The 19,447-nt window shown below is 38.7% G+C and overlaps 3 protein-coding genes across 3 annotated transcripts; 1 reads left to right on the top strand and 2 right to left on the bottom strand.

Annotated features, from left to right (window-relative positions):
* The first annotated feature begins 980 nt into the window (after positions 1-980).
* hbae5 (hemoglobin, alpha embryonic 5) lies at positions 981-3,592 on the top strand. The gene is made up of 3 exons (XM_037755858.1): positions 981-1,110; positions 2,172-2,379; positions 3,373-3,592. Exons 1-3 carry the CDS (start codon positions 1,016-1,018, stop codon positions 3,499-3,501), a joined length of 432 nt encoding a protein of 143 aa, XP_037611786.1. The 5' UTR covers positions 981-1,015; the 3' UTR covers positions 3,502-3,592.
* Positions 3,445-7,075, bottom strand: LOC119479883 (aquaporin-8-like). The gene is made up of 5 exons (XM_037755857.1): positions 5,790-7,075; positions 5,568-5,694; positions 5,246-5,460; positions 4,043-4,177; positions 3,445-3,946 (listed from the first exon to the last, which is right to left on the bottom strand). Exons 1-5 carry the CDS (start codon positions 6,047-6,049, stop codon positions 3,901-3,903), a joined length of 783 nt encoding a protein of 260 aa, XP_037611785.1. The 5' UTR covers positions 6,050-7,075; the 3' UTR covers positions 3,445-3,900.
* A 3,840-nt stretch (positions 7,076-10,915) lies between these two features.
* LOC119479054 (aquaporin-8-like) lies at positions 10,916-16,063 on the bottom strand. The gene is made up of 5 exons (XM_037754240.1): positions 15,731-16,063; positions 15,257-15,383; positions 14,011-14,219; positions 13,184-13,318; positions 10,916-11,287 (listed from the first exon to the last, which is right to left on the bottom strand). Exons 1-5 carry the CDS (start codon positions 15,997-15,999, stop codon positions 11,245-11,247), a joined length of 783 nt encoding a protein of 260 aa, XP_037610168.1. The 5' UTR covers positions 16,000-16,063; the 3' UTR covers positions 10,916-11,244.
* Between the last annotated feature and the right edge of the window lie 3,384 nt (positions 16,064-19,447).

The following is a 19,447-nucleotide window of genomic DNA, read 5'->3' on the forward strand; positions in this document are numbered from 1 at the left end:
AAAACAGAACATCACAGAACATATCAATAATAATAATAGAAGTGGTAAAATGGTAGGACAAGTTGATAAAACAAATATACAGTATATATACATGAATGTGTATAAATGTACACATGCGTCCAGAAACGGATGTATACACACATATATTTATACCCTTCTACTTATAGGAATGCTATCCTAAAAAAATGTGTTTTCAAAAGTTTTTTAAAAGTGCATTACAGAGTTTGGGAGCCCTGACAGCAAAAGCCTGATCGCCTCTCATCACAAAATTGGACCTGGGAACAGCAAGAAGTAACTGATCAGATGATCTCAGACCATGTACAGGCGTATAGGGTGTTAAGAGATCCATTATGTGTTCTGGGGTCAGACCAAGTTGTGCTTTAAAAGTGAGTAATACAATTTTAAAATGTATTAAAGTATTTATGGCACTAAATTACTTTTTTTTGGTAACGTTAAAATATGATGAGTAAGGCCATACAAAGAGTAACCCCTGACAACTGTGTACAGGCCCGATGGAAAATCCTCACTCTGTGCAAAACATATTGTTCTGTGGTGCGAGATGCCTCTATAGGCCCATTAAATTAAAAAAAAATAATAATAATGTTAGTAAAAGCAAGTGTTCTGAACCACATTTATCCTTTTGAAAATGCTGCATTTTCGTTTCCTCATAAATTTCTTTCAGACCACAACGAAACATCTCACAACTTCTAATGACTGGAATGACTCAGTGAGATAAAGAAAAACAAGTCTGAGGTGAAAATGGCAAAATGTTCATATTTGTGCCAACTGACACCCCATGCGACCAGCTGATACCACCTCTCGTGGCTGGCATCCAGCCACCAGAGCCTCTATCTGGAGGAGAGGAAGGGTCCGATGACGTTATCATGGGGGGCGGGGGGGGTGGGGGGGGCGGCTTGGCACCGGTCCTCGTGGGTGTGACTCTGGAGCAGACTGCATTTAAGTAGAAGAAGTCCAAACCATCCGAGTCAGGTGGAGAAAGAGAGAGACATTCATCATGAGTTTGAACGACAAAGACAAGGCTGCCGTCAAGGCCCTGTGGAACAAAATCTCCAAGTCAGCTGATGCCATCGGGGCTGAAGCTCTGGGAAGGTAAGAGTCACCTGTTTTTAAAGTCAGAGGGCTTTTAATGACATTGCTTTTGCTTTATTTCTGCAGCCGATGCTCCGGGCTTGGTCTCTTGTATTTAAAAGCTGAGTTACTTCGTTGCATAAATTGTTTACCAGCGCAACAAAGTGAGTTAATTCCAAAAAAACAGCTAGGTTCAGGCAATAAAACTACAACTTCTTCAGGTTTAGGCAACAAAACTACAACTTCTTTAGGTTTAAGCAACAAAACTACAACTTCTTCAGGTTTAGGTAACAAAACTACAACTTCTTCAGGTTTAAGCAACACAACTACAACTTCTTCAGGTTAAGGCAACAAAAACAGTCAAAGACATTGGAACAATGGAAACGAATGGGCTCTAAATCTCGCAAAATACTCCTAATATGAGAATTTCAATGCGTTACAAAGCAACTCATGTGACACTGAACTGTCTAACTATATATTATAAAGCAGGTTTAAGTCCTATATAAATACTGTTAAACTATCAAAACGCTGAATATATGGAGAAATACACACAGCCCGTATTCACAAATTGTGCGTTTGAAACAAGCCGTCAGGATTTCTGTCCATTTGTGATGTCACAAATATACAATATTTAGACCATTTAACGGTTTTAAACATAAACATTCTAAATGTGTCACAGTTTATTTCCTCTTGCAGTGTATGTGAATAACACCAGCTGTCAGGAAGTAAACATGGACCCGAGCTGTTGCCTATAGCAACGCAATTCAGTTGCAATTTCCTTGAAATGCACTAAAACGGAGCGTTTCAGACAGAGGGTGAATACAGATATATTCAGGCGGACAGTATGAGGAAAATAAAGTTGTTGTTTTTAACGTTACAGCATGTAAACATGTTCTAGTAGAAACACAAAATACAAGTATGAACCTGAAAATTAGCACGATATGGGACCTTTAATTTAAAGCATCCTGCAGGTGAGGCTCGAACTCACGACCTCGACATTGGCTCGGTCTGGCTGTTTTTTACGCGAAGCTTTGCACATCTCCAGCCACCACTTTAACGCCCTCTCTCCACCTCCTCCACAGGATGCTTGTCGTCTATCCGCAGACCAAGACCTACTTCTCCCACTGGTCAGACTTGAGCCCCGGCTCCGGCCCCGTGAAGGCCCACGGAAAGAAAGTGATGAGTGGAATCGCTCTGGCTGTGACCAACATCGACAACCTGACCACCGGTCTGCTCGATCTCAGCGAGCAGCACGCCTTCCAGCTGAGAGTGGACCCGTCCAACTTCAAGGTGACACACGGTCCATTGACATGACACGTTATGATATCATGATGTATAAGAGTAGTAGTTCCTTTCACATTATGCAGAGGTTAGGATGACTTGTGCGTAAATTTACGCAACTAAACTAATTGGATCTATCTGTTGATCAAAATGCAGACCATCCTTTCAAATATAACACAAGTCAAAATAATCTCTTTTTCAATTCACTTTCATTTTAGAGTTTAACAGAAAGGCTGAAGCAAATTCAAAGTTTAAGATCATCTATTGGCTCAATACAGCTCAATATATTGCTACAGGGGGGAAACTGGAATAAAAAGAATAAATTAGGACAACTGGAACCTTAAAACATCCTGACTAAGAAATGAGGCAGACATTCCAACTAAAACACACAAAAAAGTGGATAAATACATCTTAAAACTAAACATGTAAAACGGTAATGTGGAAGAGTAATGTGCTGTGTCTTCAAATCTTATTTTTTTGCTAAATCTGATAAAAGAAGAAGTGTAAAGTTTTCCGGCAGCAGGGGCGCCAGAAAATATCTGTTAAAAAACGGAAAAAATACTGTCCGTTAATTAGCATAAATAAACTGTAAAAAAAACCCCCATAATTAGCCTTTACTACTGTAATTTTACAATAAATATTTTACTTTTAACATATATTTATTGTTAGAATAGAGTAATCACAAATGAAACATGAAGTTTTTCACATTTTTTTTCTGTCATTTTGAAATACAGACAAAAAAATGTGAAATGTCTTGAAAAAAACTGTTAAAAAAAAGTTTTTTTTTTTTTTTTTTTTTTACAGTGTAGAGCTGTATTTACGCATAAATTACGCACATGTGCTGCGTCTTCAAATCTTAGTTTGTTTTTGCTAAATCTGATAAAAGAAGAAGACGTCTTTATTTTCAAAGCTGATTATTGAAATGAAATAAACCACTGAGATGTATTTGTAAGTGTTAAAACTATATATTTGCTTCACAATCGTTTCATGTGTCATCCACAGATCCTCTCCCACTGCATTCTCGTGGTGCTCTCCATCATGTACCCAAAGGATTTCACCCCTGAGGCCCACGTCGCCTTGGATAAGTTCCTGTGTGCATTGGCCCTGGCTCTCTCAGAGAAATACCGCTGAGCTGATCCTTCATTGTGGAATGCGGTGCATGTGCAATCATGTAACTCATGGTGAAAAAAAATCATAGAATAAACTGCATATCCAAAACTGATAATTTGTTTGTGTCTTTTATTTCTCCAGAAATATGTTTCATGCATGCACAAGTAACAGTAAAATGTTTACAGGCATTTATTTGTTTATGGGAATAAAATGAAGAGATCATCTACATGTTTTTGTTCTTTATTTCATTCTGAAAAAAAACCCCACATGGTGATCACACAGTTTGACAAGGAAGAAAAAAAAGAAAAGTACAGCATCAAACTGATTGCATGTCAGTAAAGAGTATATCTCCTGATATGGTGAGACAGACAATGTTTACAGGTTTATTGTAGCCAGCATGGCAATAAACACACAATAGAGTTATGATTTCATAACAACTCGTAACTTATCATCGCCCAGAATGAGCCTGAAAGAGAAGAGAGGGGCATTGTGAGTCTTTATCACTCATGATATATTGTTTATTAATGTTAATTCTGTCATAATAATACCTGGCTTGTCTCACCTGAGCAAAGCAGCGGCCACCAGGCCTCCTCCGATGGGTCCCACCCAGTAAACCCAGTGGTAGACCCAGTAGTTGGTCATCACAGCTGGACCAAAAGCTCTGGCAGGGTTCAGGCACGTGCCTGATACGTCACCCCTGCACCCACCAGGATAAAACATGTTTAATTATTAATACGATTTAAAAAAACAAAACATTTTAGATGATACAACTGTAGAAGAAAAAACATCATATACATTTAGATTGTCATCGTGTAATTCATAATAATTTGTTTATTAAAAAAAATATATATTATGTTGAGGTCAGAAATATTAATAAAAAATAAAAATAAAAATAAAAATAAAAATAAAAATAAAAATAAAAACAATAATAATAATAATAATAATATGGATAATAAACAATGAAATTGAATTACTTTTGCTACATTGACTTACATTTTAAAGCTATTAATTCCTTTGCCTGGCAGTGTGGATTATTTAAATAATGATTTTCAAAATAATAAGTTTGAAATAATTTTATTTTTAAATTATTGAATAGTTACACCATTTGACATTTTCTGGTGGTGCAGGCCAGAAATATGAATAAAAAATAAGGTTAAAAAAATAATATGGACAATAAGAGTGGAAATTTGGTACATTGACTTGCATTTTAAAGTTATGTAATCATTTTCCTGTCAGTGTGGATTATTTAAATATTGATTTTGAAATAATCATTTTGAAGTCATTTTATTTTGAAATAATTGAATAGTGTAGGAAATTTGCAGAAACACATATGGATTTGTGAACGATGAAATTAAATGAATAAAGGTTACTACTGCCTTTCAAATAAAATAAATAAAAATATAAATAAAAATAAAAAAAACACCTTTAATATTTTTTTTGTTTTTGGCTGCTGTCCCGCCAAAACATATCCGTCTCCGACTTCAATGTAAAAGAAACTTCAAATATTTGTCTTGATAAAAAAAAAAAGTATAAATATCGATGTTTGACATTTTTTTCAGTTTTTTACCATTTCATTTTAGGAAACTTTATTTTTAAACCTTTTTTCATTTTGAATTTAAAGGTCAGCTACTCCGCACACTGTAAAAAGCTGAATCATGCAAGTGAAAGTAGCAACTGACTGGTGACTTTCAGATCCAATAATCTGGTGTAAATGTTTAACACGGTGCACAATAAACTGTTAATGGTCCTCGCCCTTTTATCTCACCCTGCCAGGACGTTGATTATGACGGTGCAGCCCACCAGGAACGGAGCCAGTGGGGTTTTCGTCTTGCCGTTCACCGCCACCAGCAGCACCACCATGGTGATCAAGCAGGTCATGGCCACCTCCCCGAAGATGGCTCCGGACAGCTGGCTCTCTGACTTGAGGATATCAAACGCTGCTCCGGTGGCGTTGAAGTAGCGGTCTGTAGGGACCATCATCTATGAAATGTATTATTATTGTTAATTGGATTTGACATGTTTAAGTGTAAAAGGAAACAGGCATCCTTTCAGTGTAGCTTTCATTAGGTGGTTCACTTTCAACTGACCTTGGCCATTCCAGCTCCCAGCACTCCTCCAATCAGCTGGCTGGCCAGGTAGGGTCCCACCATGATCAGCTCCATGCCTCCACACAGGTAGATGGCAATAGTGAAGGGAGGGTTGAAATGGGAGCCACTGGAGGAAGAGAAGCAGCACAGAAAAGTTGAGATGGGAAACTGTTTTTCTTTTCCAAATGCCTGCATCTGACTCTATTTCATTCTGTTCTTTACCTGATGTTATCCATGACCGCCACCAACACCGCCACAGCCAGTCCGTGCACCAGGGCCGGCTGCAGCCGACCAGCCGCCGGCACGTTCTCGATGACGGACACGCAGCCGACGAAGACGAAGAACATGGTCCCCACTATCTCGGCCAGGCAGGGCTGGAAGAGCTTCTCGTATTTGTTGGGAGGTTTGGGTGCTGGTAGCTTCTGGCCCTTCTCCATCAGAGTAGAGTCTGTGTCTTCCATTCCCATTTTCTCAAGCCCCATTGCTGCTTTGTTTGATTTCAGGCCTATAAAAGACTTCGGAAGACTCTCACACAGACACCTCCAGCACCTGTACCCACACCTGACCCAGCCTGCAGACTAACTGCAAGGTGCTAAGGTTGTTTATATTCGTCTCCAGCAGCTGGAACACTGAACTGGAATTGCGTCAGCGGGGTCATAAAACATCAAGGGTGAAGGCCAGGCTAAGATTCATTGTATCAATACAATCTCCGCCCCAAACAAGTGCATTGACACCTCTTCAGAGGGAGTCAGGCGAAGTATTAGTCCTGGAAGGAGTTCTCAGGGTGACCTTTAGTAAAAGAGGTGATGAGGTTCAAAACAAGATGAGGTTGACCTCTGTTAGTGGGGTCAGATAAGTACCTGTTATTCATCATCATCATTACTTTACTTGGATGCAGGTACACACATAGAATAACAGTATAGATAAGATGGATAAGATCATAGACTTTATACTACTCCACTAATGCTATACTAAGGACATTTACTGAGTACATTTTCCATTTTATGCTACTTTATACTTCGACTGTACTACTATTCAGAGGGAAACTTTTCACTCCACTACATTTATTGAACAGCAATAGTTACAAGTCACTTTGAAAACCTGTATAAATACAACACAGAAGATTAAAGATTAAACCAAATTCCCAACCTGGTGACCTCAAAAACGCAGTGTATAGTTGGGTTGAGTTGTTGGCAGTTCCGATAAAGAGACATTTCCCCTCTAAACTTCTCACATAGTTTCGATTGAAAAACAGTTTGAGGCCCAAAGAGAGAAAGAGAAAGAGACCAAACATATAATATCATCTATTAATACACATTTGTGTAGCAGAATTTAGTTTTTTAATCTTTATTCTCCGATTAATCATCTCATGACCCCACAGATTTATCTTGTGACCCTTTGGACGGGGCCAGATCCATAGGTTGGGAATCACTGCACTAAACTAGCTACAGTATGTGAATATAAAGTAATTAAAAGTAGCTCGACCAACAGCCGATTATACTGTTGTCAGGCTATTAAATTAAAGCGTTATCAATCGCTATAAGCCCCATAGATGTGGGTCATTAGGGGCCTACTACACCCACTAGTAGGTTTGAACATCTATTCACATGGTAGATCACTGAAAGAAAGTGTAAAAGAGCACAACATCTAGACCGTAGTAATTATGACAGGAGCAGAAGCGGAAGTCAGGTGCTGTAGTATAGACAGTGTGAAACTCCATTACATTCCGATATGTAGTTGTCTTTGTGTTCATAGTTATTTTAACCCAAAACACAAGGGTTTTCCCTAAACTTAACCAAGTGTTTTTTGTTTTTGCCTAAATCTAAAGAAGTTGTAGTTCTGTTGGCGAAACCTAAAGAAGCCTTTTTGTATGTGTTCAAAACGTGACGTTTCATTCAGTTTTACATGTAACAACGTGTTGCTTTTAACTTTCATTTTTACAACCTAGTAGGCGTAGTAGGCCCCCAATGACCCACATCTATGGTGCTTACACACGTAGGCAAAATTGTTGGTACCCTTCCGTTAAAGAAAGAAAAACCCACAATGGTCACTGAAATAACTTGAAACTGAGAAAAGTAATAATAAATACAAATTCACTGAAAATTAACTAATGAAAATCAGACATTGCTTTTGAATTGTGGTTCAGCAGAATCATTTTAAAAAACAAACTAATGAAACTGGCCTGGACAAAAATGATGGTACCCTTAACTTAATATTTAGTTGTACAACCTTTCGAGGCAATCACTTCAATCGAGTGATTTCTGTAACTCTCAATGAGACTTCTGCACCTGTCGACAGGTATTTTGGCCCACTCCTCGTGAGCAAACTGCTCCAGCTGTCTCAGGTTTAAAGGGTGCCTTCTCCAGACTGCATGTTTCAGCTCCTTCCACAGATGTTCAATAGGATTTAGATCAGGGCTCATAGAAGGCCACTTCAGAATAGTCCAATGTTTTGTTCTTAGCCATTCTTGGGTGTTTTTAGCTGTGTTTCGGGTCATTATCCTGTTTGAGGACCCATGACCTGCAACTGAGACCAAGCTTTCTGACACTGGGCAGCACATTTCGCTCCAGAATGCCTTGATAGTCTTGAGATTTCATTGTACCCTGCACAGATTCAAGACACCCTGTGCCAGATGCAGCAAAGCAGCCCCAGAACATAACCGAGCCTCATCCATGTTTCACATTAGGTACAGTGTTCTTTTCTTTGTATGCTTCATTTTTGCGTCTGTGAACATAGAGCTGATGTGACTTGCCAAAAAGCTCCAGTTTTGTCTCATCTGTCCAAAGGACATTCTCCCAGAAGCTTTGTGGTTGTCAATACGCTTTTTTATGATTTGCGTCCTCCTCGGTTGTCTTCCATTAAGTCTACTTTGGCTCAAACAGCGACGGATGGTACAATCTGACACTGATGTACCTTGACCGTGGAGTTCACCTCTAATCTCTTTGGAAGTTGTTCTGGGCTCTTTGGTTACCATTCGTATTATCCGTCCCATGGACCTTAAACTTCTGAATAATATGTGCAACTGTAGTCACAGGAACATCAAGCTGCTTGGAGATGGTCTTATAGCCTTTACCTTTAACATGCTTGTCTATAATTGTCCTTTTAACCTCCCGAGACAACTCTCTCCTTAGCTTTCTGTGGTCCATGTTCAGTGTGGTACACACCATGATACCAAACAACACAGTGACTTCTTTTGACCCTTTAAATAGGCAGACTGACTGATTACAAGTTTGAAGATACCTGTGATGCTATTTACAGGACACACCTTAGTTTAATATGTCCCTATGGTCAAATTATTTTCAATCTTTTCTAGGGGTACCATCATTTTTGTCCAGGCCAGTTTCATTAGTTTGTTTTTTAAAATGATTCTGTTGAACCACAATTCAAAAACAATGTCTGATTTTCATTAGTTAATTTTCAGTGAATTTTTATTTATTATTACTTTTGTCAGTTTCAAGTTATTTCAGTGACCATTGTGGGTTTTTCTTTCTTTAACAGAAGGGTACCAACAATTTTGCCTACGCGTGTATAGCGACTGATAACGCCAATTTAATGGCCTGATAACAGTTGAATCAGGAATATTACATTACACACTGCTGCATCAGTATTAACAATATAACACACAGAGGCTATTTTTCTGTATAATTTGTACTTTGACTTTTGATACTTTAAGTACATTGTTGAAGGTTCTCTATATGATATCGAGAGCATTAACATAGCATCAAACAATGCATGCTATGTAAAGATATAGAGGAGTAATGTCTACCTGAGCAGAGAATAAAGTCTCTCTCCCTCCCTTTGTGTGTGTTGTAGTCCGAGCTTCTCTGTGCTTTGTTGACATAGCCGGGCCGGCCGTGCGTGCCTTTTAGTGCATGTTGGTGCATGTGAGCGTGCCCCACTGGCTGGCTCACGGCCGGTGCTCTGCACTGCGGCTACAACTGATAACGCCGTCCCGATCAACGGCGCTTTTGCGGAAGCGTAGCATCCAGCATGTTATAACATTTAGATATTTTCAATTCATAATGAGTACTTTTACTTTTGATAACTTAAGTACGTTTAACACATCTGTATTTTTACTTAATTGAGCCTTTGAATGCAGGACTTTTACTTGCAATGGAGTATTTTGATATTGTGGTCTAGTACTTTTACTGAAGTAAAGTATCTTAATATGTCTTCCACCAGTGACACTAGATAAGAAAACATATTTTGTAACACTGGTTACTGGTGTTTGTAACACATCCCCTGGAGGCTTATTTTGGGTTGGTTTGTCTTTTAATTTGTCACCCATCTATATTCAAATGTGAACCTTAACAAGTTGTGATTGTAGGCATATTATTCAATTACTTTTTCATACTTCTTCAATGAAACAAACATGTTATATATAGTTTCTATGCGTGGTTGCTACAGTCCTGCACTTAGTGGATGGATAGGTTTTGCGTGGGTGTAAAGTGCTGATCATCCATCTTCAATTTTTTATCTATAGTTTTGAAGCCCATCTGTTTAAGAAAGTTTTTCATTCTAACTCCCTGCTTTGTTTCAGCTGATCTAAGGGCACCAGTTTATGATTCTAATCTAGCTTTATTGTATACCGCGGTGCCCTGTCCTTGCACCATGTTTTAAGTAGTAAAGCTATCAAAGCATGGTTTTCCATCGAGGACTTTGAACCAAACAATGAGAACAAAAAGACTGTTAATAGATAACAGAAAGTCATCCGTGCTGCAGAGAGGGTGATCGGCTGCAACCTTCCCTCCCTCCAGGAGCTGTACACCTCCAGGACCTTAAGGAGGGCAGGGAAGATTGTGGCTGACCCCTCCCATCCCGGACACCATCTCTTCCAGACTCTGCCATCTGGCAGGAGGTTAAGGTCCATCAGGACCAAAACCTCACGCCATAAAAACAGTTTTTTCCCCATGGCAGTGGGGCTCTCCAACAGCCCCTCTGCCCCCCTGTGACTCTCTCCGTCCCACACACACACACACACACACACTATTGCCCCGCCGACACTGGCTCTCCCCCTCTTTCATACACTCTAAATACCACCCCCTACTGTATCCCTCTCTCTCCCTCTGATACCTGATTGTTTGCACTCCGGCAATATTTGCACTATCTGTTTATATCATGTTTATTTTTGTTTAAAGCTTATTTTGTATATTGTATATTCTTAAAATTTCAATTTTTTTAATTCTATTTTATTCTAACGTTTTTATCTATTTTGTTATTATACTGTTTGACTTGCACCAACATAACCAAAGCAAATTCTTAGTGTAAATCTCTCACACCTGGCAATAAACACAATTCTGATTCTGATTCTGATTCTGATTCTGAAGTGTGATCATTTGTAAGAAATATTGTATTCATGGAATTTTATTATCAAACAACTTGGGATGTTTCCCAGCAGTCATCAAGCACGTAATGTCCAAGTTTGGAGTAGCTATCAGATCCCTATCATATCATCAAACACTTTATTGAATCTTGAAATACAAACATGTCATTGAGTAGGAGCAGACAATTATTATAAGAACAGCTGGTTCAAGGACACATATATTTGCACACATTATGCTGACAAATGTATATATTACAGACTAATTGTTGAGTATTGTGAACATCCAAATTGGAAATGCTGTCATCACGTCAGCCGGGATATCCTTTCTCTCTGTCTCTTTAATAATTTACACATTCACTTTAACACAACTCTAGTCTTCTGGTCACCAAGCAACAACCTGCAAAAGAGTGATTGATACGTCAATTATTTGTCATTCACAACAGCACAGAGTAGGATTTAATATCATGTTAAGAACATGGATGGATTATTGAACTGCCTATCGGGCACAGGCCCTGTGATTCACTTGCAAAATGTCTGGGACACAAAACAAGTAAAAGGTGCAAAATGAATATAAAAGGATGCTAAACAACCGCAAATAAATGCAAAACGACTAAAAAGAGACTTCAAATGCCCACAAAAAGACACAAAACAACAACAAAGAGATGCAAAACAACCACAAAAGATACAAAACGACTACAAAGACACTCAAAACACCCACAAAATCATACAAAACAACTACAAAGAGACAAAAAAGACACAAAATAACTACAAAAATATAGAAAACATCTACAAAGAGACAAAAAAACCCACAAAAAGATACAAAACAACTACAAAGAGACGCAAAACAACAACAAAAAGATGCAAAACAACTACAAAGAGATGCAAAACAACCACAAAATCATACAAAACAACTACAAAGAGACAAAAAAGACACAAAACAGCTACAAAAAGATACGAAAACAAATACAAAGAGATGCAAAACAACCACAAAAAGATACAAACAACTACAAAGAGACAAAACAACCACAAAAAGATACAAAACAACTACAAAGAGACAAAACAACCACAAAAAGATACAAAACAACTACAAAGAGACAAAACAACCACAAAAAGATACAAAACAACTAAAAAGAGATGCAAAGCAAACAACCACAAAAAGACATAAAACAACTACAAAGAGACTCAAAATTACTACAATTGTTTAGTGCTACTTTAAGTCTGGGGGACGTTTTACATGTCTGTGTCCAGGGGCCCATTGTCTCATGATCCATCCATTGTTAAGAAGCATATTTAATAGCAGCAGCTTGACTGATCTAAAACAAGTAGCTAAGAGGTCAAACTGTAATAAAGCTAAAACTCATTGGGTGGAGCTAAAGGAGCACAGTTTTTGGCTCTGGGTAAGGTTAGACTGAAGTCCATTGGAAAAGGAGGAGGGAGGTTGCTACTGTTATAAACTACTTATTAAGAAATATTTAGCAACGCAACCTCCGGGTTTGATCTACTGTAACCCCTGATCTATACACCTGTCTATCTATCTATCTACATAAGAGATAAGTCACCTACTGTGCTGACCTTTCGGCATCACGTGTGGCATATAGATATCTCTGTATTCTTCGTTTATATGCTTCTTTGGCTCCACCCATTTACATTTAACTCAACCAATCAGGTTCTTTCATGCATCCACAGCATTTCTTATTAACTTAAACTGCAATCTGATAGGGCAGGGAAAGTACCCCAAACTACCAAAGAACATGCTGAAAATACAGTTTGATTAGAACTGCAATAATTAAAGGTGCCCCGTGGAGTTTTATTATAAACAAAAAAAGGTGTTCAATATTTCACACTAAAACAATATGTGTGTATTATTGAGGTCTTGAGTGCATTTCCTCCCTCCTAAAACGTTTGCAAAGCCAAAATATATACATATATAAAATATACACATAAATATTTATTTCAAATGCTGCATCATTTACATTTATGTTTGCTTAATAGCAGTCTCCTTCTTCACTGCCTTTGTTCGCACATTGCTACGTTTGTTGTAAATTACCGCCCCCAACTGTCGATCAGTGGAACAGCGCTGGAGGATGTGAATGTGACGTCAACCGGTCTCGTAAAAACATTGCTCCATAGCGCCACCCACCGGTGGTCAAAAACTCCACAGGGTATCTTTTAGGTTTCAACAACAGTTCCCTCTGCATATATAACCAACTTCAAGTTTTACTACATTCAAAGAAAATGTTGAAAGCCTGTTGAATAATAAGGGAAACCACCACTGAGTTCTCAACTACTGTACCTGATGAAGCTGACAGTGAGCAGCGCTCCACAAGTGGGTCCGACCCAGTAGACCCAGTGGTGGTTCCAGTGGTTGGCAGCCACTGCAGGACCGAAGGCTCGGGCCGGGTTCATACAGGCTCCAGACACAATCCCTCTGAAACAACAGATTTAGAGTGATGCAACAGTGATACAATAGTGATCCGATTATGGTTTTAATGCACCATAAAGTCTCAAATTCTGCTCATGATTTCTTGTTTTGCAGATTAAAACATGTGGCTAACATTGAGGACTGTGGTCATGTCCTCTGTGTCTTTTAAATGTAATCTAAATGTTGTTGACTGTTGAACATGACTGTTTAGCAGTCTGGGGGGAGTTTATATTCTATTTTTTTAAAAACCTGCAATTTTTTTTAATGCTGATTCCAGTATTTTTAGACTTAGTATATTTAAATTGGACTACTTATAGGTCAACAAAATTTAGAGGATTTAGTATGACTCCTTGCTTGGAGAATTTAGGCCTTCATGTAGGGAAATAAAACATTAACATTCTATTTCTATGGGTTCATAATTTCCGAGGAAATCTCCTGGAGAGAATTATATATCACGCACTAATTAAGGAAAATTGAGAATATCTTGAAAGAAATAGGAGCTGCTTCATATAAATAAAACTCGCAGAAAACAGCTAACGAAATAAATGAAATATGAAAAATATAGGTTTTTACAGATTTATTTTTGCTGTCATGACCTCAGTATTTAAAAAAAAAAAATGCTGGCTTCTGCTCTGGTTGTGATATGGAAGACTGATAGACACAGATGGAATAATGGTGAAGTGTGGGATGACTCTTACCCTGCAAATATATTTGCTGTCACAGTGAGGCCGATGCCGAAAGGAGCCCACGGCGAGCGGGTTTGGTTGTTGACGGCCCCCATGCACACCACCGTGGTGAGGAACAGGGACATCACCGCCTCTGCCAGAGTGGTTCTAGCCAGATCATTGGCGTCGATGTTAAAGGCTCCTCCAAGGGAAGAAGCATATAAAGTATCGGGGTAGATTGCCTGCAAGTTAAAAAAAAATTAATATATATCATCAAGTCCATGATAAAAGAGTGAATAGTTTTCATTTATTTTCACCCTTTATTTTTTTTTCTACCCAACAACGCATGTAAGGAAATCAAGACCAGGGTTAAAGGTTGCCAAAAAACAGTACTTTTGTGTTTTGTTGAGGCACAGTTTAAACAAAAAAGTCACAGTAATGACATTATAAGTCACATTTAAGAAATAAGTCAAAATTTTTACATTAGTAAGTCAAAACCGTGAGATAATAAGTCAAAAATTGAACTTATTGATTATGATATTATGTACAAAATTTGACTTTCTAAGTTAAAATTATGTTATTTTAAGTAAAAATCTTGAATTACAAAGTCCTTTGACTTATTAAGTCAAAAGTAAGAGATAATATGTCAACACTGTAACTTAAAAAATTATTGAATAAGTCAAAATTATATTTTAACTTATTATCTCAAATTCTTTACTTAATAAGTCAAATACTTTTGACTATGTAAGTTAACATTTTGACTTACCATGAGTATTTTTATTTTTATTATGACTAACTTTTCATGTTTTTTTTTTCTTGTTTTCTTGTTTTCTTGATAAGTCAAACATTGTACTTACTGTGTTAAAATTTCGAGATATTAAGTAAAAAAAAAATACTTCCTAAGTCAAAATTATGTGATTTTAAGACAAAGTCTTCAAATACCAAATCAAGATTTTGAGATATTATGTACTTTTCACTTATTAAGTCTAAATTTGTATTTATTATCTAATATTTTAAATTATTATCTCAAAATTTGACTTACTATGTCAAAATTAAGAAATAATAAGTCAACATTGCAACTTAAAAAATTAAAGAATAAGCCAAAATAATATTTTACTATCTCATATTTCTTACTTAATAAGCCAACTACTATCGACTATGTAAGTTAACATTTTGAATTACCATCAGTTTTTTAAATTTTATTATGACTAACTTTTCATGTTTTTTTTTATTTTCCTGGCAGAATTGGGCTTCCATATTTTTTCCATTTTTTTCCCACCTTGGTCAAACCAGCACCGATCATCCCCCCACACATCTGAGTCAGGATGTAAGGCAGCAGCAGTGGAAGCCCCATCCCTCCACACAGGTAGACGCTCAGAGACACCGCAGGGTTAAAGTGGCCCCCACTGCAATAAACACAATGAACTTTACTCCCAAATGGTGTTATGAGCTGATAATAATCCATCAGGGCATGACATAAACAATATTTGCAGGTGATTCTTTGTATTTGTACTAACTTTGTTGAATGAAATAGAACAAGTCAATGAGAGACAGAAAGTCATAATTTGAATATTACATCCTCTGCTGTGGTTGCATGCTGTCTAAATACCAGTAATCACACTCACATGTTAAGGAAAAGTCAATTTAAATAAGTCAACCTATGTTAACTCAACACATAAGACCTTACTAATATTGTAAAAACAAAGAAATTCAGCTCAAAAACATGCAATATCAAGCATTAAACAGTCTTTACCTAATTGGCCCAAACATCATGATCAGCACTCCCAGAGCCAGTCCATGAGCCACAGCAGGCTGGATGACACCACCTGCTCCCACGTTCCCAACGACAGACGCACACCCCACAAACACAAACAGGCTGGTCCCAAACAGCTCAGCCAGGCAGGGCTGCACATACTGCTCAAAGACACATCTCTTCTTGTTGGCGTTGCCTTTCTTAACTGCCGGCTCTCCTCCCGTCTCAGTTATTGTGAAGACTTCTGTCTTGGATTCCATCCCTGACATCCTGACTAATACCAAGTGCCACTTGTTCCTCTGGTGGACCACAGCCTCGCACTGGGTGGTCTGATGAACTTATGTATATAAGCCATTCTTAGGGATGATCCATAAAGGACATACGCACATCCCCATTTCTTTCCCCTGATGCCCCACCTTCCTGCAATTGTTTTGTTTTTACTTCCAGGACTGATGGCAATCAGGAGAAGCTCATAAAATTAAAGTACTGTTATTGAGTGATAAGGATAAGGGGTGTCAGCACTCAAGCAACACTTGTTTTGTTGTAGTATTACCACGTCTTTTAGTCTTCTATCAGTGAAATCATTTTAATACAACTGAAGAGTGTGTAAACTTTGTTTTTTCATGTTGAACTTGTAATAAATTATATTTTTTTTGGCCACTTTGTGGTCAGCGAATATCAGCAACACAACACTTATTAATGTATTAGCAGTTTTAAGTCGATGACAAACATACGGTCATGGAAAAAGTATTCAGAACATTTACGTAAGTAAAAGTAGCAATACTACAGTTTTAAAATGGCAATAAAGGCAATAGAAATGCCTCCAATCTCGCATTTAGCACCTATAAAAGTACCAAAAGTAAAAGTACTCATTATGCAGAATGTCACATTTCAGAATCATATGGATTTTATTACTGTATCATAATTAGAGATGCATTTGGCAGATTTGGCGGCATCTAGGGGTGAGGTTGCAGATTGCAACCAACTGAAACTTCTCCCGTGTGCAAAGCGTGGAGGAGAACTACGGTGGCCGATGCAAAAAAACGCGAATGACCCTATCTAGAGCCAGTGTTTGGTTTGTCCGTTCTGGGCTACCGTAGAAACATGGCGACCATGATTGTATGTAGATATAAACGGCTCATTCAAAGGTAGCGAAAACACAACAGTTCATATTTTTGTGTGATCATACACTAAAGAAAACATACAGTGCCTTCAGAGAGTATTCAGACCCCTTCACTTTTTTCACATTTTGTTATGTTGCAGCCTTATGCTAAAATCAATAAAATTACTTTTTTTCCTCATCAATCTACACGCAATACACCCTAATGACAAAGTGGAAACAGAATTTTATTAAAAAGGAAAAACTGAAATATCACATTGACTCAAGTATTCAGGCCCTTTGCTATGACACTTGAAATTTAGCTCAGGTGTCTCCCATTTCCCTCGATCATCTTTGAGATGTTTCTCCACCTTGACTGGAATCCACCTGTGGTAAATTCAGCTGATAATGCATATCAGAGCAAAAACCAAGCCATGAGGTCGAAGGAAATGCCTGAAGAGCTCAGAGACAGGATTGTGTCGAGGCACAGATCTGGGGAAGGCTACAAAAAAATTCTGCAGCATTGAAGGTCCCCAAGAGCACTGTGGCCTCCATAACTCTTAAATGGAAGAAGTTTGGAACAACCAGGACTCTCACTAGAGCTGGCCGCCCGGCCAAACTGAGCAATTGGGGGAGAAGGGCCTTGGTAAGGGAGGTGACCAAGAACCCAATAGTCACTCTGGCTGAGCTCCAGAGATCCTGTTTGGAGATGGGAGAAACTTCCAGTAGGACAACCATCACTGCAACACTCCACCGATCTGGGCTTTATGGCAGAGTGGCCAGATGGACATGATAGCCCGCTTGGAGTTTGCAAAAAGACACCTAAAGGACACTCAGACTGTGAGAAACAAGATTGTCTGGTCTGATGAAACCAAGATTGAACTGTTTAGCCTCAATTCTAAGCGTTATGTCTGGAGGAATCCAGGCACCGCTCATCACCTGCCCAATACCATCCGAACGGTGAAGCATGGTGGTGCAGCATCATGCTGTGGGGATGTTTTTCAGCGGCAGGGACTGGGAGACTAGTCAGGATCAAGGGAAAGCTGAACGGAGCAAAGTACAGAGATATTCTTAATGAAAAGCTGGTCCAGAGCGCTCAGGACCTCAGACTGGGCCGAAGGTTCTCCTTCCAACAGGACAATGACCCTAAGCACACAGCCAGGATAACAAGGGAGTGGCTTAGGGACAACTCTCTGAATGTCCTTGAGTGGCCCAGCCAGTGTCCTGACTTGAACCCAATCGAACATCTCTGGAGAGATCTGAAAATGTCTGTCCACCGACGGTCCCCATCCAACCTGACAGAGCTTGAGAGGATCTGCAGAGAAGAATGGCAGAAACTCCCCAAATCCAGGTGTGCAAAGCTTGTCGCGTCATACCCAAGAAGACTCGATGCTGTAATCGCTGCCAAAGTTGCTTCAACTCAATACTGAGTAAAGGGTCTGAATACTTACAGACGTAGGCAAAGTTGTTGGTAACGTTCCGTTAAAGAGAGAAAAACCCACAATGGTCACTGAAATAACTTGAAACTGACAAAAGTAATAATAAATAAAAATTTACTGAAAATTAACTAATGAAAATCAGCTGTTGCTTTTGAATTGTGGTTCAACAGAATCATTTTAAAAAACAAACTAATGAAACTGGCCTAGACAAAAATGATGGTAGCCCTAGAAAAGATGTAAAATAATTTGACCATAGGGACATATTAAACTAAGGTGTGTCCTGTAATTAGCATCACAGGTGTCTTCAAACTTGTAATCAGTCAATCTGCCTATTTAAAGGGTGAAAAGTAGTCACTGTGCTGTTTGGTGTCATGGTGTGTACCACACTGAACATGGACCACAGAAAGCTAAGGAGAGAGTTGTCTCAGGAGATCAGAAAGAAAATGATAGACCTTCATGTTAAAGGTAAAGGCTATAAGACCATCTCCAAGCAGCTTGATGTTCCTGTGACTACAGTTGCACATATTATTCAGAAGTTTAAGGTCCATGGGACTGTAGCCAACCTCCCTGGACGTGGCCGCAAGGGGAAAATTGATGACATATTGAAGAGACGGATAATACGAATGGTAACCAAAGAGCCCAGAACAACTTCCAAAGAGATTAGAGGTGAACTCCAAGGTCAAGGTACATCAGTGTCAGATCGCATCATCCGTCACTGTTTGAGCCAAAGTGGACTTAATGGAAGACAACCGAGGAGGACACCAAATCATAAAAAAGCGAGACTGGAATTTTCCAAAATGCATATTGACAAGCCACAAAGCTTCTGGGAGAATGTCCTTTGGACAGATGAGACAAAACTGGAGCTTTTTGGCAAGTCACATCAGCTCTATGTTCACAGACGAAGAGATGAAGCATCCAAAGAAAAGAACACTGTACCTAATGTGAAACATGGAGGAGGCTCGGTTATGTTATGGGGCTGCTTTGTTGCATCTGGCACAGGGTGTCTTGAATCTGTGCAGGGTGCAATGAAATCTCAAGACTATCAAGGCATTCTGGAGCGAAATGTGCTGCCCAGTGTCAGAAAGCTTGGTCTCAGTTGCAGGTCATGGGTCCTCAAACAGGATAATGACCCAAAACACAGCTAAAAACACCCAAGAATGGCTAAGAACAAAACATTGG

Source organism: Sebastes umbrosus, chromosome 20 (genome assembly GCF_015220745.1).
Source record: "Sebastes umbrosus isolate fSebUmb1 chromosome 20, fSebUmb1.pri, whole genome shotgun sequence".
In the NCBI taxonomy this organism is placed as follows: domain Eukaryota; kingdom Metazoa; phylum Chordata; class Actinopteri; order Perciformes; family Sebastidae; genus Sebastes; species Sebastes umbrosus.